Consider the following 23,473-nt stretch of genomic DNA (forward strand, 5'->3'; position numbering starts at 1 on the left):
CCCTGACCCACTGGTGTCAAGACAACCATCTCACCCTCAACGTCGCAAAGACAAAGGAGTTGATAGTGGACTTCCGGAGGTGCAGAGAAGTACACACCCCCATCACCATCAACGGCGCTGCTGTGGAGAGAGTGAGCAGCTTCCGGTTCCTTGGTGTACATCTGGCTGAGGATCTTACGTGATCAGTACACACAAACAAAACAGTGAAGAAGGCGCAGCAGCGCCTCTTCTTTCTCAGGAGACTGAAAAGATTCGGCATGAGCCCCCACATCCTCAGGACCTTCTATCACTGTGCCATTGAGAGCATCCTCACTGGATGCATCACCACCTGGTATGGCAACAGCACCGCCTACAACTGCAAAGCTCTCCAGCGAGTAGTGCGGTGCTCTGAACGGATAATTGGAGGTGAGCTTCCCTCCCTCCAAGACATCTACAGGAAGCGGTGCCTGAGGAAAGCGGGGAGGATCATCAAGGACTCCAGTCACCCCAGCCATAAACTGTTCAGACTGCTTCCATCAGGAAGGAGGTTCTGCAGCATCCGGTCCCGAACCAGCAGACTGAGAGACAGCTTCTTCCACCAGGCCATCAGACTGCTGAACACGTCATAGACACCTCAGCTTCACTACTGGAACTTCAACATTATGCACTCCATACTGTATATAAGTGCCACTGTTTTGCACAATATCCAACTACCAACCTCTGTATATTTTACATATTTATTTTATTTTTACTCTATTTAATTTGTAAAATATGTGCACACACACACACACACACAGTGGGGCAAAAAAGTATTTAGTCAGCCACCGATTGTGCAAGTTCCCCCACCTAAAATGATGACAGAGGTCAGTAATTTGCACCAGAGGTACACTTCAACTGTGAGAGACAGAATGTGAAAAAAAAAATCCATGAATCCACATGGTAGGATTTGTAAAGAATTTATTGGTAAATCAGGGTGGAAAATAAGTATTTGGTCAATAACAAAAATACAACTCAATACTTTGTAACATAACCTTTGTTGGCAATAACAGAGGTCAAATGTTTACTATAGGTCTTTACCAGGTTTGCACACACAGTAGCTGGTATTTTGGCCCATTCCTCCATGCAGATCTTCTCGAGAGCAGTGATGTTTTGGGGCTGTCGCCGAGTAACACGGACTTTCAACTCCCGCCACAGATTTTCTATGGGGTTGAGGTCTGGAGACTGGCTAGGCCACTCCAGGACTTTCAAATGCTTCTTACGGAGCCACTCCTTTGTTGCCCGGGCGGTGTATTTTGGATCATTGTCATGTTGGAAGACCCAGCCTCGTTTCATCTTCAAAGTTCTCACTGATGGAAGGAGGTTTTGGCTCAAAATCTCACGATACATGGCCCCATTCATTCTGTCCTTAACACGGATCAGTCGTCCTGTCCCCTTGGCAGAAAAACAGCCCCATAGCATGATGTTTCCATCCCCATGCTCCACAGTAGGTGTGGTGTTCTTGGGATGCAACTCAGTATTCTGCTTCCTCCAAACACGACGAGTTGAGTTTATACCAAAAAGTTCTACTTTGGTTTCATCTGACCACATGACATTCTCCCAATCCTCTGCTGTATCATCCATGTGCTCTCTGGCAAACTTCAGACGGGCCTGGACATGCACTGGCTTCAGCAGCGGAACACGTCTGGCACTGCGGGATTTGATTCCCTGCCGTTGTAGTGTGTTACTGATGGTGACCTTTGTTACTTTGGTCCCAGCTCTCTGCAGGTCATTCACCAGGTCCCCCCGTGTGGTTCTGGGATCTTTGCTCACCGTTCTCATGATCATTTTGACCCCACGGGATGAGATCTTGCGTGGAGCCCCAGATCGAGGGAGATTATCAGTGGTCTTGTATGTCTTCCATTTTCTGATGATTGCTCCCACAGTTGATTTTTTCACACAAAGCTGCTTGCCTATTGTAGATTCACTCTTCCCAGTCTGGTGCAGGTCTACAAAACTTTTCCTGGTGTCCTTCGAAAGCTCTTTGGTCTTGGCCATGGCGGAGTTTGGAGTCTGACTGTTTGAGGCTGTGGACAGGTGTCTTTTATACAGATGATGAGTTCAAACAGGTGCCATTCATACAGGTAACGAGTGGGGGACAGAAAAGCTTCTTACAGAAGACGTTACAGGTCTGTGAGAGCCAGAGATTTTCCTTGTTTGAGGTGACCAAATACTTATTTTCCACCCTGATTTACCAATAAATTCTTTACAAATCCTACCATGTGGATTCATGGATTTTTTTTTCACATTCTGTCTCTCACAGTTGAAGTGTACCTCTGGTGCAAATTACTGACCTCTGTCATCATTTTAAGTGGGGGAACTTGCACAATCGGTGGCTGACTAAATACTTTTTTGCCCCACTGTATATATACACACACGTAGACATACATATTTAGTATACACATTCAGTAATATGCATACACTCTTATATTGTACATATATTTATTCATATAATTCTCAGATTTAGCCATTCGTATATTTGCCTGTTCTTATGTTATTGTACTTTGCACACCTCTGTTGCTTGTGAAGCTCGCACACAAGAATTTCACTCGCATGTACCAGTGTACCTGCACATGTGACAATAAAAGTGATTTGATTTGATTTCATGTTCAAGGTTTTACACGCTCCCATCCAGTTTCCATCTTATGTTCTCACGTCATTGTTTTCATAGTTGGTTCATTCCCAGTTTAGGCTTCAGTTTAGTTTCACCTCACCTTGTTTTTCTGTTTTTTGTGTATCTCCGTACCAAAGGCTCGCTTTTTGTGTAAACCTCTGTTCATCTCTTGCGTGTCTGCATTTGGGTCCGCACCACAAACACCTGCGGCTTAGCCGTGACAAATTTCAAACATTTGATAAGGTGTATATGCTCTTTTTGAATAAAATATGGATTTATGAGACTTGCAAATCATTACATTTTGCTTTGATTTACATTTCACACGCAGTGGGAAGGTTTGCCCATATTTTCCAGCTGAAGAAACAAGCTGCTGCTGCAGCTCAGTGCTGGTTCTGATTAAAAAGGTGTCACAGGGTATCACAGTTTGTTTGTGGGGCTGCACAGCCAAAACCTGTCAGTGTGCCCATAATGACTGTGACAACAATGAGCATCAGAAGTGGACCATCGAGCAAAGGAGGAAGATGGCCTGTTGTGATGAATCATGTTTGCTTTTTTCACGTGGATGGCCGGGAGCTTGTGTCACGTGCTTAGGAAACACAGTCTGATGCTCTGGAAACCTCGGGTCCTGCCACCCATGTGGATATTACTGTAGTGCCAGATATCTACTTTATATTTGGATTTACAATTAATTTCATGTTTGGTTTGTAATTCATAGATGCTTGTGAGTTACATAATTGATATTTTCAGGATTAATACATTTGAACATTTAGGTTATGTTTTCGTAAGGTAATGATATGGCCCTGTTTGTGATAAGAATCAAAAGAGGTGCCCATCACTTTAAGCATGTAAGTGCAATGGCAGCATGAAAACCTTTGTGGTTTGGGAAGAGGAGGAGCATGGCCAGAGAGGTTAGGAGTACACAGGTTGTTCTGGATAAATGTCTTATTTTTTGGAACGTTTATGCTTATTTAAGGAGTTTATTATTAAGTCTTTAGTTAGTAATAAATAAAACAATCTTCAAGTCACAATTCAACTGGAAACATTTCCTTTTAGAAACCAGGAACACCCGTCAGCCACAGACTCCTTTTTTGAACATTTCCCTACATGCACCACCTACCTAAACGTTGCTGCAGACCATGTGCACCCTTTCATGGAAACGGTCTTTTTCCTTGGCTTCTTTCACAGTAGTATTATAATCATGCCTGATTGGTATGAGTTCAACCCCATTTACCATATAAATGGTGAAAAAACAATAATTCACAGGGAACGTGTTGATCTGCAGAGAAGGGCAGACCTAAGTGGAAATAAAGTTTATCATATACGAAACGAAAGAAGAAGAAACAGTGTCACTATTATCTGAATTTATTTGGTGCATTGTGAAAAGCTCGTGTACGGAACAGATGAAGCTACGTGTTATCTGGAACGTTCACCGGCACCAGTTTAGTCGCACGGCTGCCAAAAACGAGCCCATCGGTTCCCCAGGCTTGTGACAAAATCGTTGCTTGCATCTTTATCTTTTCTGCGCGTTCGCGCATTTCCTTGAGGCGCGCACAGGATGAAGTGCGCGCGCGCTTGGCACGGAGCCGCGCACTCCAGCCCATACCCGTAGTAAAGCAAAGCTCCAAACTAGACATGGCGGCGGATCCTCAGCCGGACTGGCTCTCCTGCCTTCCCTCTTCTTGGAGTTATGGGGTGACTCGGGATGGACGCATATTCTTCATTAAGTAAATATGACGCGGATACACGGATTTATGGATACCTACTGCTTTTTTCTCCGACGCATTCTTGTTTGGGGTTTTTTTTCGGGTTCTCTGTTCACCTCTCCCTCCCCCGTTTTCTTTCACCAACAGCGAAGAAGCAAAGAGTACAACCTGGTTGCATCCAGTTACAGGAGAAGCTGTCATCACGGGGCACAGAAAAACCCCAGGTAATACAGGATGTTTTTTCTACATTCCTGCGAAAATCCGTGCACGCACGCACGCACGCACGCACGCATCGCCTAGAAAAGGTTATGTGCGCGTCACGGTGGGAAAAAAGGGGCGACAAGTTGCGGGGAGAGCGTGAAAGACGACGGGGGTAGATTTCTTCTCTGCAGCAAAGCAACAGTCGCCCCTCTCCGCTGTCGGACCGTTGCGCACGGCGTCCCCCCGCCATCCCCACCCCACTTACTCCACCTGGACACTTTGCGACACACTTTTTAAAAGTTATGTCACGTAGGCTTTTGCCGATTTCCAAGCGGATTCCCTGCAGTGACATTTGATACATACCCCGCTTTGCTGCAGAAACCCAGTATTTCCAGTCACCACGGCCGATTATAGAACAATGCGCTGCGGCTTGTGCGTCAGCTCAGAGACGATATTGCCCCCAAATTTGCACATCTGCCGTGGGGAGGTTTTTATTGGGTGCATGCACATCAATGGTGTATTCCACCAGCGTGATACTGAGCAGGCAGACGCACACAAAATGATAAATTCTGCAGGAGGGAGGGGGCGGGATTGATTAAAAAGGGCGCAATCCAAACGAGATATTATGCTAGAAAAAGTGTGTTGCTGTTTGATTTGCTGTCTCTGTCACCGTTCCTTATGTTCCTGCTGTCTTGTGTTGTTTTTCTTTCCCTCCCTCACAGATTTACCAACAGGATGGGAGGAAGGATATACATTTGAGGGAGCTCGCTGCTTCATCAAGTGAGTTGGAATGTGTGGCATGGAAAAAACATAGATAGGAAGACACTGATGGATGCAGAGAGGGATGGAGACGGGTTGGGTGGCTTGTCTTGGGCAGTGGGGTGCTGCTTTGTGTGCTTGGTAAGCTCTGAGATTCCCTCCCCTCTTCCCACCTCTTGGCCTGTCTGCTCCTTTGGAGGAATTCCCAAATCCTTCTGTTTAGCGGCCCTGTAATGTGCACACACATCCTTACCCACACATGTAGAAAACTGATGTGACTGAACAGCTCTTCGCCTCTGTCTCATAAACACACTCTCTCCAGTGAAGGGATTTACCCAAGAACAAGTCTGTACTGTTAGTGAGGCACAAGTTTGACAAGCAAGGGTGACTCAGACGCTGCTCCACTGCTTAACAGGCTCTACTTGTTGGTGTGCTGTGTGTCTGTTGTGTATGTGTGCACCCACTCCAGGGTTATAACCAACTTCAGCAACCTGTGAGCTTTTTGCACACACATGTTAGTTTTTTGGTGTGACTGTCTGGCAGCTCTCTGATCACCACAGATACACTTTGATTTTCTTCCACCTATTTTCACACTGACTTTTACTGGAGCTGCTGGTGCAGCTTTACTGGAGCTGCTGGTGCAGCTTTACTGGAGCTGCTGGTGCTATCTGTGGATATTTTGAAAGCAGCAGCTGACACATGCAGTGAGCTAATATAGCCATTCTATAAATAGACCAAACCTGGTGCTCATTTGTATGTATACATGCATGCAGAGTGTACCCAAACACATCTTCAGTGTATTAATGCATGCACATGGACATGTAAACCTGCAAGCACAGTTGCATGTGTTAAGCATTACATGCTTGCACAGTTGGATAACTGCAAATGCAGCCAGAGCATTTTAAAGAGGCTGGGATTAGATCAGGACACATTCAGAGGCAGTACAGAGAGACATGAGTGTGTGATGGTGCTTGAGTTGTTTTTCACATGATAGGAAAGAAAAGAACTCGTGCATATATTCTGGCTTTCGTTGTTTCTTGGGGAGGGCACACGTCTCTAATGTTTTCTGATTACTTACTGACGTTTCGTTTGCTTATCAAGCGTTTCAAGCTGGTGTTTGATACATGCAGCCAAAAGTGTTTATCTAAAACATGGCTCGCTGTGACGAGTGCTACTGATCATTGTAATGGAATCACTACATTGGTACCATCATACTCTAAGTATTATCTTTTGTTTGAATTAGCTCCTGTTGTGTCGTTCACCAGTTGGACCATCTGCAAAATAGTGAAACAATCTAAAGAGTCAAAAAGATGGTAAATGGACTTGTTCTTTACTCTACCTGAGCACTCAACACACTTTATACAACTGGCCTCATTCACCACCTAATCATACAAGCACTTTGTTCTATGCTTTTTCTGCTGACGTGCTTTCACACACACACTCCAGTGGATGTACCGGAGAGCAACTTGGAGTTAATATCTTACCCATTTGGCATGCAGACTGGAGCAGCCAGAGATCAACAGACACTAACTCAGGACAGTGGGACACAGACTCCGATATCTTCAGCTACCTTTCTCATATTTGGCACACAACAAGAAGCAGTCCATGTGGGGAGCATTTTTCACAGCCTATAAATGCCGTGGCCCACCTGGCTAAAGTTGACCACAGCTGGAGCATTTTTTCCCTCAGTTCCATTTTATTTATACAGCACCAAATGACAAGTCGCCTCAAGGTACTTTGCTTTGCAAGGTAGACTCTACAATAATACATACAGTTGCATTGAATAACTTAACCTAATTGTAAACTATAAACAAGTTTAAAAAAAGATTAAAGAATGAAGCAAATGGTGTAACTTACTATTGTTTTACCTGTTTGGCTGAGATCTGTCCAATTATGTATACTAATTACGGACTGCCCCAGCTTAGCTTAGGTCACGCTATGCTTTATTTAAACAAACACTGAAGATTTAGTTACCAGGACAATGCAGCAAATTGTGTGTACCGATATAGCCGTACTGAGCAGGTGACAGGAGGAGGCAAAGTGGTCAAAGTCGGTCATCTCTGGAGACTGAATGATGCCAGTTCAAATGTGAAGTAAGGTATTGGCAAATCGTAAGTAGCCCGTCTAGCTGGTGGGTGCTCTGATAACTCAACAGTGTGATTTATTTTTTTGTTTGTTTTGTTAGAGGACAAAATAAGTAGTGATTACAGGTGGAAAAGCTCATTTGGATATTAGGCCATAAAAAGCAACTTCTGTGCTGTCCTCGAAGTGGCGTGCTCGGCTGAAGGCGAACATTCATGCTGCCACATTCACAGGCTTGAATACAATGAGAAGCATTTGACACAGAGCAGTCACACTAAAGGACACTGCATCATCACCACTTCTTGAAACCCCCCCACATTCCTCTCAAATTCCTCTTCGGTCATTTTTCTATTAGTCCATTATTGGGAGTGTTTTCTCGCAGCTCACGCCTCATCAGTGGCGTTGAAGGGCATTTCTGCTCCCTGAGTTTGTGATGGTAGGTTATTTGTCCTCAGGCTGAGCTTTTCAGGGTCAGAAACCTCCTGCTTGGGTTAATCTCCAAGTTTCCATTTTGAATGTGTTTATGTCCTCATATTTATAATTTAACTCACTTAGGAATTCTTTAAGCCTGAGGTAGAGACATGTTGGATTGCCTGGAAACAAAGTCCCTCTCGTATAAATAACCCTAAATACTTTTATTTGCTTACTTGCATCTTATTTTGGCAGTACTATCAGCTGGGATTAACTTCCTGTTGGAGTTGTGATGCTATTATTTTGAAGAAACGACTTCCTGTATAACTGTTGTCGGTGCAGTTTGGCGACAGTCGGGGAGGTTGGAGGGAGTGTTGTAACGGAGCTTGTGGAAGTTTATCTTGTCATTAGCAGCCCCGTTGATGAGACACAAATTTGTGGTTATAAGTAAATAAGTACATGTTTAAATATTGTGCATGACAGAAACTGTACATTTGTTATGTAGAAGGTTAAGTTATTTTATGTTGTAAAGGTTTAAAGTTGTAAGAGTATAGATTTTAACTTTATTTTCTATTTTAGGCTTTTTCACCTTCATTGTGGGGAGTTTTCTACAAACAGTTTAGAACCACAATGACTGAAAGTCTGCAAACCTTGAGCAGAATATGAGGCAAGCCTCTGGCTTTACTCTCTGCTCAGACTCAGTCAAATGCTACAAAACTAAATGGACAGTACTACACTGTAAATATCTTTATTAATCAGCTATGTACCACAGGCCTTCAAGCTGGCTGTAGTTACACCTTTACTCAAAAAGCATCTCTAGACCCAGCAGTCTTAGCTAATTATAGGCCAATCTCCAACCTTCCTTTATATCAAACATCCTTGAAAGAGTAGTTGTCAAACAGCTAACAGATCATCTGCAGAGGTTTATTTGAAGAGTTTCAGTCAGGTTTCAGAGCTCATCACAGCACAGAAACAGCTTTAGTGAAGGTTACAAATGATCTTCTTATGGCCTCTGACAGTGGACTCATCTCTGTGCTTGTCCTGCTAGACCTCAGTGCAGCGTTCGATACTGTCGACCATAATATCCTATTCGGTCTTTAAATCTGATGTCAGTACTTGTCTGGGCCCAAACTCCGCTTCAGGTCCCAAAGTCAAACGAACACTGCGGCATCACTGAGAGTTAAAAACTGTCTAAATTCTTTCATCTGTAATAAAATGTTCAGCGTTGCTGCTTTACCAGGTGTAACAATTAAGTTTAACATCCAGGCATCCATGAAAACAGGATTTATTAAATTTAACAGAGTTAGAAGTTAACAGGAAGTTAGCTCGCTAGCTTCCACCTAAACATGATATAGCATGTTCTGACTGAGAGATTAATGAAAAATTCAAACATACAGCTCTGCTATCACTTCCAACATAAATGAAGGCAGAAAACTAAACAGCAGTGACGTTTGTAGGGTTACTGAAGTTGGGCTAGCTGGTATATAATGATGTGCTACGTGATCGCTAGCGAGGCAGCTATGTTAGCATAGCATAAACAGTGAAGGTGGAGGATGAACGTGTCCCAGTTAGGTAGGTACTAAACAGTACCTGGTACTATCGCCTAATTGAAAACTGTCATGCTGGTACTAATGGAAAAGGGCTAAGTTTTCTATGTGAGTGCTTTCTGTCTAACACACTCGTACTCCAGTGGATGCGTCGGAGAGCAATTTGCTCAAGGATATTTGGCTTGTAGACTGGAGCAGCCGGGCATCAAACCACCAACCTTTCAGTCAGCAGATGACCTACTCGACCTCCTGGGCTACAGCAACCCTCCCTACTGGGTGCTGCACTGAGGTCTTTCAGGAAAAATACAGCAACATAGTGGAGTTTGTGCTTAAATCCTTGTTTGTTCCTGCGTGGAAAGTCCACACAAGTCCAGATTTCCGAGGACGGGAGGACACAGCTTGCGGCCTTGGGGGCCCGTCACCTCGGGGGCCCGTCACCTTGGGGGCCCGTCACCTTGGGGGCCCGTCACCTTGGGGGCCCGCCACCTCGGGGGCCCGTCACCTCGGGGGCCCGTCACCTTCAGCTGAATTCTATGATACTTCTAAAGTATAATTTCACCAAATTATACCGTTCAGTCGTAATGAATAACCTGGACACTCATGTCACCATTAGGTTTTTGCAGTGCGAGTTTAATTCACAGTATTTTAGTGCATCTGCAGCAATCCTGGTAACCATGGACAGTGTGTGGATGCATCGATGTAGGTCAGACTCTGTGAAGTACCCCTCATGTCTCTTTGAAAGTAAAAAGAGGTCATTCATCATCTTGTGGAACTAGTTTTACAGCATGATCTTACTGGAAAATTGCAAAATAAATGGAAACCTGTTGAGGATGGTGTGCGCTCACAGTCAGCTATCCTGTGTGTGGTGAGTTCGTTCATCCCCTTCTCCTGTTTGTCTCCCACTTTGCTACTGCAATCTTAGAGAGATTTTTGCACTTCTATAAATTGTGAAATGTTGTAATTATGCATAGCATGTGTGAGTGCAAGCACGTCTTTTTTTTTAAAGATTGTTTTTCTGTCTAATCTTTACTCTCAAACCCTTAAACACCAGCAAGTCTGCAGCTGAGAGAAAAACGGGTCCACATTACCGATGCACGCTATTTTTTCCAAGTACCGTCTCTTGGTGTCCGGGCACAACCGGTCTCGATACAGTCCTTTGACTTTTGAGCTGATTTTAAGCATGGTTCTGGCAGTCGTCCTTCCAACACAGTGTGTTTGTTTTGATTCGTGGCCTTCTCAAATGGCGCCGCGCTCCCACAATGCATTGCGGCGTTATGCCAAAGCCCGAGCAGTCCCCCAGGTGCCCAGATGGTGGTGGTGGGTGTAGCAGTAGGAAGGGGTGCAGGGGATGAATCAAACCTATTAAAAACGGATTCAGTTCATTTTCTCCACTGTCATGTCCGTCGTCGTTCCTTACGGCGTTTTTATGCTTGCTGCTTCACTTGTGTCGTGGGTGGTGCGTGTTGACATATCACATTCTGTGTCATGAGATACAATCTTTGTGGCATGTCGGCCAATCGCACAGCTCTTACTTTTGTAATTTTGTGCATTGCATCGCGGTCGTCGGCTTGGCTGAACAGACGAGTGCGATCATGTGGGTTTTTACCTCCATCGTAATGATGATTAGCACAGAAGGTCAGAGACACACAGACGCACACAGAGAGATGTTGCAACTGAAAACTCAAGCTTTCAAACAGTTGATTAATGAAATATATAAATAATTAATTAAATGTCTTAATTATTTAATTATGTGTTTATTTCATTTTAGCACTCGAGGCCCTCCATACCACAAGACTAAGCATCAGGGTTTCAAATGAACTACAGTTCTGTCTGGGTCTTTGGTTGATTATTAAGCTGGAGTGAAAGCTCCTCTTGAAAGCTCCCCTGTGCTTCGAGGATTCTGACTTTAGCATGAGTTGGGAGTGTTGACTCATTCAAACATAATCTTCCAGGTTTCACTAAGGCAGAGTAAACCAGTTTATTAATTATTAATTCATGTACTAACAGAGACTTCCAGGAGTCAGACCTAACATATAATCCACATGTCACTGTTTTACTCCTTGGTACAGTTGTGGACACTATATTTTTCTTTTGTTGTGATTTTAGTGTTTAAATTTCTTTTTGTTGATTTTTGGAGAAAACACAGTCTCTAAGGGGATGTGGTTTTGGGGGGATAACATTTATAGAAATGAGAGCCGCTCCATCCAAAGTGGGATAGACCCTGTCTCTCCCAACAAGACCAGAAATTCTTCCAAGTATTTATACAGCCCACATCATTTTTTTTGGACTTTTTGGACAGCAGTTTAAGGAGAACATGAGGCTAACATGTCACTGCTGGTCAGACTGGAGAGGGTTCAGAGAATAGTACAGTAAGACATTGTTTTAGCAAATTCACAAAACGATTTAACTATTTTAATGTATCAGGTGTCGTTACTGCTGACGTGAACTGTAATTGTATGGAATTTACCATCATCCTTTCACGTTTCGCTGGAAGATAATTCACTGTGGTTGCTGCTGTCTGTAACTTCATATCTCAAAATGGAATCACAAATAAGAGTTTGTTCCAAAACGGGAAAGGCAATTAGAGACATGAACTGGTTGTTTGTTTGCCGGAGATTTCTGTTTAGAAATTTCTACGTCCATGTGCCCAAGCTGCATCCATTGGCGTGTATGAATGTTAGAAATCATTTAGGAAGAAAAAAGTGCACATATGAATGGGTGAATAAGGCGAGTGTGCAGGTAGAGCAATGAGCCTGGCTCATGTAAATGTAGTTGGCATCAGTCTCTGAGCAGACATTCATGTGCTCATCCATAGAGACTTTACATTACATTGGACCAACTTCACATGCACCTGCAGGCAAACGTCAAAGAACTAATAGAAATGATTACGAGGGCCTGTTGTCTCTAAATGTCTGTGTGTTTAGTCAAGTTTAGTCAATAGTAATCAGTGGAAACATCAGATGCACTTGTGTTTACTGTCGGTAGTCAAATCTTTCCGCATTTTACAGAGATAAACATTAGGGTAGGACAGGATGGAGGAACTGAATGAAAGAGAATCGGAGAGTCTAACCTGGAGCTGACATCACGGTGTCGTAGTTATGTCTGGCCACTGTTGCTGCCAGTTTCCTCCTCCTTTCCTGATCCTCTCTCTTTCCCTCTACTATGTCTGTGTGTTGTTGGTTTGACTTGGCAGAGGATCAGTGCTTTGGGAAGGATACAAAATAAACAGAGTAACACAAACTAATCTTCCCTGCTGCTCTCCCACCAGAAAACACAACTTCATGCATGCAGCAGCTTATTCTAAGTAAAACTTCATGACTTTCAATAAGACAGTGAACATGTGCCGTTCTCAGCGTGTAGGCGACACAGGTTTGGACTTGTGTGTGATTAAAGTGCAAATTAAGTGTAACAAACAAGCTGGACTGTGTCCTAATGAGTAGCCATGCTACTGGGTTGTTGTTGTTTTTAATCAGTGAGATATTATGTTTATTCATTGAGTTTGCTGTTTGGTCCTGGCAGCTTACAGGTTATGTTCCCACGAGTCATTTCCACCTGTTAGAGGAATCTAACGGCTGCGACGCGTTAATGTGTGCAGAACCAGTTTTTCACAATTATGTGAGAAACGAGTGTGTGTGGTTTGAGTAAGCAGTAGGGCTGCTTTTCTGTTTGACACCAGCAAGCTTTCAGTTTTTGCATCGACTGCAAACTGCACACAAAATGTGCCTAAGGAAAGCCTTTTATTGGCTGAACTGTTGGGGCAAAATATTTACTTATTAAAACATTTAATATGAGCAAAGAATATTGAACATTACTGTAAAGTATATGACAAATGTTTTAAGGTTCTCTTCTGTGTTGCAAAAAACCCAAACAAACAAAGACCAGTCGTCTCAGTTTTCCACAATCCAGACAAACACTTGTTGTCCTTTGATGAAATTGTTGCCCACAGCAAGTTTTTTTTGATATTTACAAATGAGAGATTTTATTAGAACAGCAAAACTAGTCCTTGTCCATTTCTGGCCCATCAACTCGAAGAAATGATGGTGAAAGATTGTCAGGGAAGGGGCCTGATTTCTAAAATGTATAATGAACTGGTGGCTGCCTCTCCAGAAACGTCAGCAAAGAAGCTCGAGTTCTGGAGAGAGGACTTACAGGAGAAATATTCATATTAATAAGAAATATTAGAGATGCATTTAGAACCAAAACTTTTTCTGCTGGTTATTTATCCAGCTGTCACATAAGGGCTGCTGGTGGCCAACAGAGTGATTGCAGTTGGAAAGAGGTGGATCGACCAAGGATAGAATGGATTTCAGAATTAACATAAACTCTGAGCTTAGAAAAGATCACCACGCAGGGGAGACTTGCCCCGGCTGGTGGAAAATTTGGGGATGATGTTTATTGCTTGGTATTGAATGACTACTTTCTAATGTACGTGTAACCTGCGAGTGTGAGTCATATATGGTGGGAGTCGCACACAGCCCCCCCCCCCCCCCCCCCCCCCCCTTATGGTGATATATGCACTATTGCAGTATGTGTAGTTTGTAGTGTAAGTTCAGCATCTTGTTTACGTTTTAATGGTCGTGTACAGGTGTTATGTTTGAAGATAAATAAACACACTGTTGGAAGAAAAATCCGTTTTCCATATAGTTTTGTTGTTTATCATAGTTAATATTATATTACAGAGATTAATAGATGTAGTAATTACATTTTCCATTTTAGCCATCAGCAAGTTTTGGTCCACCACGATTGGTCAGACGGTCCACTTGATTTGTGCGATTCCTCAATGCGATGTTAGAGCTGAGCAAGCTGTCCGTCTCCATCACTTCTTCTGTTCAACGAGGTGCATGAGAGCACAGTGAACGTAAGGTAGGTCGGTTGTGTTGAGAGATTAGATTGGCCAATACAATGTCAGTAATGAAAAATTAACAAATGGCTTGTGCCGGTACTTGTAGGGCCGATGCAAAGTGGACTTTCAAGCCGGCCTATAGTTTCTAAAATTATATCGACAAGGAAAAAACCAAAAGTATATCGGCCACAAGTGCATGCAATGAGCAAATGCCCGGTACGCCAGATCTGCAGTCCAGAAAAGGTCACGGCTGAGTGATTTTATGATACGAATGAGAAGTTGTGTACTAACTAAGTTTGTAAAATTAATGGGGCTGTATTGCTACTGCCAACAAGGGCTTAAGTAAACTTCTGTCACGACATGAAATGTGTACGGTCCCTGTTGTCTGCCAGTGACATAGACATTGTGAGATGTTACAGCACAGCTGCTTTCATGTTTTGTATTAAAGAATAGGAACAAAGACTGGTGACAGGCCATGAAGGGGATCTGATAGCGTCTGAGTGAAGGAGAGAAGCGTAATTAAAATGTCTGTAGCAACAAAAATACCTTTTAAGTTTATGCAGGTGAGAGGAACAGAAACTGAGGGCTTCATGCTCATGACTTTGGGTTATGGGATCTCATTCATTAGCACTGTTACTTCTTTGGTGACCTCTCTGTTCAAAAGTGTGTCTGTAAAATATTGTTTACTGCAGGATGAACAGGTTAGCAAGCTGTACTCTGGTGGATTTACAGTAAAGAGCAGTGTGTTGGACAGGTTCAATTCAATTTAGTGTTATTTATACAGCACCAAACCACAACAACAGCAGCCTCAAGGCACTTGATATTGTAAAGTAAAGACACTATAGTATTACAGAGAAAAACCCAACAATCATACGACCCCCTATGAGCAAGCACTTTGGCGACAGTGGGAAGGAAAAACTCCCTTTTAACAGGAAGAGGAAGTTGAGGGGAGGAAGACAAAGCAAAGACCCGCTGTGGAAGAGAGGCAGAGATTAATATTGACTAGTAATTAAATGCAGAGAGGTCTATTAACAAACACATGAGTGAAGAAGAAACACCCAGTGCATCATGGGAATCCCCGGCAGCCTATGTCTATTGCAGCATAACTAAGGGAGGATTCAGGGTCACCTGGTCCAGCCCTAATTATATGCTTTAGCAAAAAGGAAAGTTTGAAGCCTAATCTTAAAGTAGAGATAGTGTCTGTCTCCTGAATCCAAACTGGAAGCTGGTTCCACAGAAGAGGGGCCTGAAAACTGAAGGCTCTGCCTCCCATTCTACTTTTAAATACTCTAGGAACAACAAGTAGGCCTGCAGAGCGAGAGCGAAGTGCTCTAATAGGGTGATATGGTACTACAAGGTCATTAAGATAAGATGGGGCCTGATTATTTAAGACCTTGTATGTGAGGAGCAGGATTTTGAATTCTGGATTTAACAGGAAGCCAAAACAGGAGAAATCTGCTCTCTTTCTAGTCCCTGTCAGGACTCTTGCTGCAGCATTTTGGATCAGCTGAAGGCTTTTCAGCGAGTTTTTAGGACTTCCTGATAATAATGAATTACAGTGATAGTACCAGGCACTGTTTAGTACCTACCTAACTGGGACACGTTCATCCTCCAGCTTCACTGTTTATGCTATGCTAACATTGCTGTGTCGCTAGCAATCACGTAGCACATCATTATATACCAGCTAGTGCAACTTCAGTAACCCTACAAACATCTCTGCTGTTTAGTTTTCTGTCTTCATTTATGTTGGAAGTGATAGCAGAGCTGTACGTTTGAATTTTTCATTAATCTCTCAGTCAGAACATGCTATATCATGTTTAGGTGGAAGCTAGCGAGCTAACTTCCTGCTAACTTCTAACTCTGTTAAATTTAATAAATCCTGTTTTCATGGATGCCTGGATGTTAAGCTTAATTGTTACACCTGGTAAAGCAGCAACACTGAACATTTTATTACAGATGAAAGAATTTAGACAGTTTTTAACTCTCATTGATGTCGCAGTGTTCGTTTGACTTTGGGACCTGAAGCGGAGTTTGGGCCCAGACAAGTACTGACATCAGATTTAAAGACCGGATAGGATATTATGGTCGACAGTATCGAACGCTGCACTGAGGTCTAGCAGGAGAAGCACAGAGATGAGTCCACTGTCAGAGGCCATAAGAAGATCATTTGTAACCTTCACTAAAGCTGTTTCTGTGCTGTGATGAGCTCTGAAACCTGACTGAAACTCTTCAAATAAACCTCTGCAGATGATCTGTTAGCTGTTTGACAACTACTCTTTCAAGGATGTTTGATATGAAAGGAAGGTTGGAGATTGGCCTATAATTAGCTAAGACTGCTGGGTCTAGAGATGCTTTTTGAGTAAAGGTGTAACTACAGCCAGCTTGAGCTCTGACTGTTTGTCTGGCTACAGAGCTGAAGAGAAACCTGGGGTTGTTCTTTCTTACTTCAATCGGTGATGAATAGTAAGATGTTCTGGCTTTGCGGAGGGCTTTCTTATAAAGCAACAAACTATTTCTTCATTCTAAATGATGATCTTCTAAATTTGTGACACGCCATTTCCTCTCCAGCTTACGAGTCATCTGCTTTAGGCTGTTTGAGAATTATACCACGGAGTCAGGTACTTCTGATTTGAGGCTCTATTTTTCGGGTAGTTCACGAGTAGCTGCTCTGTGTTGGTACAGGGCATTGAAGAAGATAACAGCACTCTCAGAAAGACGTCTAATGTGATTAAATCTGTTCCTTTTAGGTTTTTTCTTGTTTTTTTTTTCTTTACGTCAAACACTTCCCATGAGGGTTATTAGCTGGGTGGGGCTGAACTACTCATGAGTTGTTTCCTGTGCAGTCCCTGCATAATACTCACTGGCACACACACATCTGCAGCTCACCCTGAGCTCCAACATGGTATTAAATGTTGCTGAATTTCTGAGTGATTCCCTCCAGTCTGTTTTTTCATTTTTTTAATGAACTATTTGTTTGATCACAGCATGGAATAATCAGCTTGGGCTGTAAGGCTTTGCTCTTTTTTTCCTGTTTCCTTGGGCAGAACAAGCTCAAACTCTCGTTATCTCGTAACAACAACTTGACAAATAATTGTCATCATCTTGTGTCCTACCCAGTTTGTGTCTCCATCACATATTTTATCCATGTTCCCACTGGAAGTGGCAGAAAGTCATTCACTTTGGTCTTTAGTCACCAGTTGCTTCCAGTGTGGACCTTTAACATTTATTTATTGTTACTTGAGTGTACTTAATTTTTATGTTGATGTCCTCTACGATATCACAGAAAGATTCAGCAGTAATGGTCAGATTTGGTTTATGCACAGAGAATAGTTAATAGTTGAGAATAAATACAGTACTGTGCAAAAGTTTTGAACCTCTCTCTTCTTTTTATTTTGCACAGACAATGGGACATGGGTAAGTGAAACATGGGAAAAGCAGGTTTCAGGAACAGTTCTCAGGTCCGGACGGAGTTTCCAAAGGGATTCTTTCGCTGTAGGCGGCCTTTATTCCATTCTTTGAAATGATGTCACGCTCACGTATTTCAGCATTGCTGAGGCCTCGGCTCCTGGGAAGACTTTTCTGTTTGCATGTTCTCCCCGTGTCTCCGTTCTCTTGGGTACTCCCACAGTCCAAACACATGCAGTTAGTGGGGATAGGTTAACTAGTAACTCTAAATCGCCCATAGGTGTGAATGTCAATGGTTGTCCTCAACTTTATTAGTGCAAAACACCCCATCAATGTATTTTCACTTAAACAAGCAGCTGTTTTATGTGCATTAAAGTTATATAAAATGTAACAGTGCAAATGCAAATTCCTGTCTGACAGTTTAACCAAAAGGCGTTTCCAGTGGAAACTGGCCGACATATCCTCAGCATAACCATGTATAACATCCACAGAACTTAAAGAGGTTATACACACACAATACGGTAATATTATGTTGAAGCACAGCACGTATCACTCCGCGAGGCTCCGCCTACGATAGCCGTAATGCTCCGACAATCCATCAAGCGGTGCGGCTTCGTAGCTTAGCAAAGTTGTACTGAAACATTTGACAGATTTTCGAGCGCCGTGCACATAAAATTGTTTCCAGGTCAGTAAACACAACCAGAGTTCATACATAAGGCACACGGGATTATAAGCAGGGGTGCACATAAGTGGTCTGCAGGTGTGCATTCGCTGTCAAAATAAAAGACGTGCACCAGATAAGACGTTGCAACGCACGTTTTCGTCCATATAAAAAGCACTGTTTTTGTCTCTGTGCGTTCATAATTTGCTCACCTCCTGCAACCACTTTCCCGAGAATACACGCTTCTTTTGTGGTTCGCTCTCCTTCTGACATTTCTTTGGAGGTAGAGGAACACCAAAGTAATTGTTTAAAGGAGCTTCTTTGACATCTTTAAGAGTTCTAAACAAATGTCTGTCCTCCTCCAGAAAATCTTATGTATGCAAACACGCGTTTTAACTTCTTATCCGGTGTGCGTCTTTTATTTTGAAAGCGCATGTGCACCTGTGGACCACTTATGTGCACCCCTGCTTATAAGGACACTGTCGATTTTCAGAAGAATCAAAGGATGATTTTAAGTGTGCCGTATTTTCCAAACAACACGGTAATAACGACGGCCCGCTAGCATGCGCTACCAAAAATAGTGCTTTGTTGTGTATCTGACGGACGAAAGCTAAACCAGTTCCACACCAGTGAAGCTGCAGCATTTTTACAAACCAGTTCAGGTTCATCTGTTTCATTCAACGATCCACTTTCGCTCTTCTCATTCTGCGTCGCCGCCATGCTTTTTCCGCCATGTGCGTATGAAATCAAAGACACTGCACATGCGTGTTTTATTCTATCGGCATATTTCATTTTCTTACCGTTGCCCAACATTACACCGGTATCACTTTGAACGGTATGATATGGCCCAGCCCTAATTCAGATGACCTCTTCTAGCATCCCCATGGTTTCAAGTGTTTGTGTATTGTTAAGCGTGGTTGTACCTCCACTTGGAGCTGTCCGTACGCATGATTTGCTTAAGAGCGACTCGTCTTAGACAATCGGTGATCTTAACAAAGGCGGGGCGAGTAAAAGCCCAATAGTGCACGGCTGCAGGGAGAAGGATCGCAATGAAGGAATCGAGAAACTGAAAGATTGAATTTCTGATGTGTTTTCTTCTTATCTTATCACAAGTTTTTTTCTGTCTTGACTGATAAGAGTGTCCTGTGTGAATTAACTTTAATATTCTGCAGACTCAGAGCAGCACGAAGGGGGAGGTCTGTGTTTGAGCTTCAGAGCTCCATCACTCAGCTCAGTGCTGCTCATGTTCTCCGTAACTGAAGAATGAAAGTGTTTTGTCATCTACTAAAATAAGTGTTTGGAAAAGTGTCACAGAGTGTGCGCTCTCAGCCAAGGATTATCCTCCTGTTCAGAATAGATTTAGCAGGGTTGATATTTCCTTTTGACTTCCAGCGCTCGCAAGAATAAACCAGTAATTAGCGTCTTTTTGGAACCTTTTATGAGTTAGATTTTCCTATGGCTACGTCACAAAAGAAAAGGTTTGCATATGCAGGACTAAAAACGTGCGACTGAGAAAACTAATCGTAACTAATTTGAACACATGTCAGCGATGTGGTTCACGAGGTTAAGTCTCATCTGCTGGTTTGTTTGCAGAGATTTGGAATCAAAGACAGCTTTCACATTTGAACTCGTGCTGTTCTCCATCAGATCTACAGCTTTCCAACACGTTTTCATTAAGTTTTTGCTGAGTGGCCAGTTCAGCCTGTCATAATGTCTTTAGCAGTTTTTCGCAGTATTGTCGTTGCCCTGTCGGGCATTCAGGCAGAACGAGGGCAGATAGTAGTTTGAAATTGATACCATGGATGTATTTCAGTGACCTCGGGCTCAAGGTCAAAGGTCAAGTTTTCTGAAAGTCTTCTAACTATGATAACTCGAGAGCAGGAGGAGCAGCACGGGCAGCTGCCAGTATATTCCCTTTAATTCCTAGTGTTAGTGGTAGTACTATTAGAAATGATTAGCTTAAAGCTGCCTGATGCAGTGCTGCGTACGTTTATCGTCTTGTTCCTGCTGAGCCTCAGGAAGTGAGGTCAGAGCGGCCTCAGGAAACACACTGAAGAGTCTTACTGTGGCGTTCGTCTCGTTTCTGTCTGGGAGTCGGTGCTGTTTTCCCCTTTGCTGGTTTTCATGGCTTGTTGTTATTTTTGTCCTGTCCTCCTGTGCAGGCAGGTCACAGGGCTGGTTGGCTACACAGAGCATCTGTGTAGTTGCTGCTTTTAACCTTGGTGCGGACACTGTTGTCACCAGACTTTTAAAAATAATGACATTACAGACTGTCACATGATAGAGTGTCCTTGCCAGAGACCTGGTACACAGTTTAACAAGTACTCCCCTGCATATGTGTGGGTATGAGTGTTATGAGGAGTCCTACTGCCTTTCTCTATCCTGAAGATACTCTCTGTAGTATTTTTGTGCCTTTACTTAAAGTAAGAAATGTTTTCATGTGGCTCGCACGTTTGTACGAGTACAAAAGAATATCAGAGCCGGAGGAAAAAAGCTTCCTGATAGATCGACGGGGAGCGCTTTGTTTGCAGAAGTGTTGATACAGCAGCTAGTTGGGTTTGTCAATTAACCGTGTTGTTTGTTTGCATTGTTGCACAGTCCTGCCACATGTTCATGTCACTTACAGGAATACCTTAATAGAAAGAGCAGGACTGCAGTGTTGTCTGTGTTTGTGCTCCTGACTTTAGTTTTATTCATATAGTGCAATAACAGGCACTTTATATTGTACGATCAGAATCAGGAAGCCTCCTATGAGCAAGCACTTGGTGACAGTGGGAAGGAAAAACAGTTGGAGGCAAGTGAAGAGAGACGGGACCAAAGATGGACCAGTGAAGAGAGTCAGAAATTAAGGAAGGCTGGAGTTGGCCTACAAGTAGCCGAGACGGCTAGGTCAAGACGTGGCTTTTTTAGTGTGACAGTTGCCACCCTATGGGAGTGTGTTATGTAGCCCAGTAACTGAGAGAGGAACAGGTGATGTAGTGACTGAGACTGTGCAATAGCCTTGAAATTTGTTGACTTGCAACGACAGGTAAAATAATTCACAGCAACCAGAAGTTAAAGTTATCACAAAATGCAGAAGCTGTTGAAGTGGATGCCAAAGACAGCGTAAAACAGTTAATGATAGATGACCTGACATATCCACTAAATATCTGCAGTTAGTTATTTATGTGCAAAGGGCTTATCCATCCATCCTGTCTGCACACACCCAGGTCCAACTCTGTGCTTTGTTCACCAACCGCCCATCTGGACCTGCTGTTTTTGGCACTTTTGTGGGGAAAACTACATTTGAAGAGTAGAATATGAGTAAAATTGTGATACCAGACGAGGGTTGACTTGTTCTTTTTTCCCCCTCAAAACGTGAATTTGCAGATTAGTGATTAACAAAGGTGCTTCGTAGGAGTTTTGCATGTTTCTCACACGAGAACATTTAGATGTTTTTTCTCTTCTTTACTTGCTCAGTAAGACGGAATCAAACACTGAATGCTGCCGGTGGATTATGTAACGCTTATATCCAACAGCGACGCTTGGATAGTCGAAACTAAGCAGGTAAGGCTAAAGTTTAGACCAGCATGTTGAGTCCGTACTGACCGATAACAGTGTCAGAGAAACTTTTGATGTATGTGGATAAAATCAGCAAACATCAGGAAAATGAATGAAATTCCAAGGTTTATTTCTTTCGTGGGTTTTTTGAATTACATGATTTCAAATCATAATTTTCAGGAATAACTGATCAGGATATAAAATAATAAAGAGAGAATTTCACATAAACATTATAATTTTAAATATTACGTTAACAAATGTGTGATTTTTATCTGAAGAATGTAAATGTATAGTAACATAACAATAATAGCCATAAGTCTGTGAAGGTTCTCAGTCATCCAGCTCATCGTAGTCTAAGGAGCTTGGAAAGAAAAGCGTCTGGACTTCTTTAAGTTGCTTGAAGACGTTTCACCTCTGATCCCAGAAGCTTCTTCAGAACTGAAGAAACTTCTCCCACTTGTTAATATTCTAGTTTAATTTTAGTTTCCTTCAGTGTTCGGCCTGATGGCTTAGAATGAATTAACAGCTTTTACTCGGGTATCGTCCCTGAATTTCACATCGGTGCATCGACACTCTACCTCTCTTTCCTCTCTCAGACTTGTGTCCCACCGGGCTACAGGCAGGATGAATAGGTAATCTACCCAGGCTGGCCAGGATTACCTGATGAAGGGGATCTAAGCTGCTATCTGTGAAGCTCGTGAATTTCTCTTAGTGCACACTGGCAGCTTCCAGGCCTCCTTCACGATGCTAGTGTGTGTTTAGAAATGCTGCTGTTTAACTGAGCGGCTGTCATAGTCAGTGTGCAGGTAGGCTCGGTGTGAGAGAAGTCGTGCTCTCTGACCTGCTCCCCTCTGCACAGCCCGTAAGTGAAGCTGCTGTTTGAAGTTTGTTTGCTGCTACAGTTTCTTCACCACTGACGTAAAATAAAACCAAAGTGGGCGGGTGGTCTCGCTCAGAGCTTAGGAGAGCTGTGTGCGTAGACAAACACCGAAGTGTGAGTTGAGGAGTTACCCTTCGTATCGTCGCACACTTTTAGGAGCCCACATTAAAAGGCAGTTAGAGACCTGCATGAATCATCCACACAGTCACAAGTCTAAGTGGCTGTAACTGTAATTCAGCTGCTTCATTTGGCACTGAAAACAAATACCCAGGGTATAGACTGGATTCAATGTGTTCACACAAAGTTGGTTAAAAACGTGCAAATGTAAGCCGTGGTTTCCCTGCACGTTCACATGAAGAGGGTGGAGCATCTGCCCAATCACAGATAAGGATACGTGTAGAACGGCTGATTTTACAAAAGAAGACCAAAAACTATAATATGAGAAAACACATAAAACCGAGTATATGTAATAAAGCTGTTGCAGACAAATCAGTAGTGTTTCAGGAGAGTGATGGCGCCGTATGAATGTGTGAGCACTTTGGTCAGCAAGAGTGGAAAACAGCTGCTATATTAATAACGACTGTTGCTGTTTGAAGCCAGGAAGGAAAACGTGCACAAATACAGACGGATCGAGACACAGGAGAGTCTGGTGGATTATAATAGAGTAAATTTATTTATTTCATTAAATAAATGTTTTTAAAGTTTAAGTCTGAAGGTTCTCAGACATGCAGGTCATCATGGTCTAAGGGGCTTGGAGAGACAAGTGTCTTGACTGGTTTAAGTTTCCTTCAAGACGTTTCAACTGAGAAGCT

The 23,473-nt window shown here is 42.9% G+C and overlaps 1 protein-coding gene across 4 annotated transcripts in view; it reads left to right on the plus strand.

Moving 5' to 3' along the window:
• The first annotated feature begins 4,248 nt into the window (after positions 1 to 4,248).
• LOC146689993 (pleckstrin homology domain-containing family A member 5-like) overlaps positions 4,249 to 23,473 on the plus strand; it is a 160,993-nt gene continuing 141,768 nt past the window's right edge. For all 4 annotated transcript variants that reach the window (XM_085436293.1, XM_085436296.1, XM_085436295.1 and 1 more), the window contains exons 1-3: positions 4,249 to 4,353; positions 4,480 to 4,556; positions 5,256 to 5,313. In XM_085436293.1, coding sequence (XP_085292419.1) covers positions 4,262 to 4,353; positions 4,480 to 4,556; positions 5,256 to 5,313 — 227 coding nt within the window. In that variant the 5' untranslated portion in view covers positions 4,249 to 4,261. The remainder of the gene's footprint in view (positions 4,354 to 4,479; positions 4,557 to 5,255; positions 5,314 to 23,473) is intronic.

This window comes from Copadichromis virginalis, linkage group LG17 (assembly GCF_057382275.1).
Source record: "Copadichromis virginalis isolate Kocher_CV1m ecotype Utaka linkage group LG17, C_Virginalis_male_GT1.1, whole genome shotgun sequence".
In the NCBI taxonomy this organism is placed as follows: Eukaryota; Metazoa; Chordata; class Actinopteri; order Cichliformes; family Cichlidae; genus Copadichromis; species Copadichromis virginalis.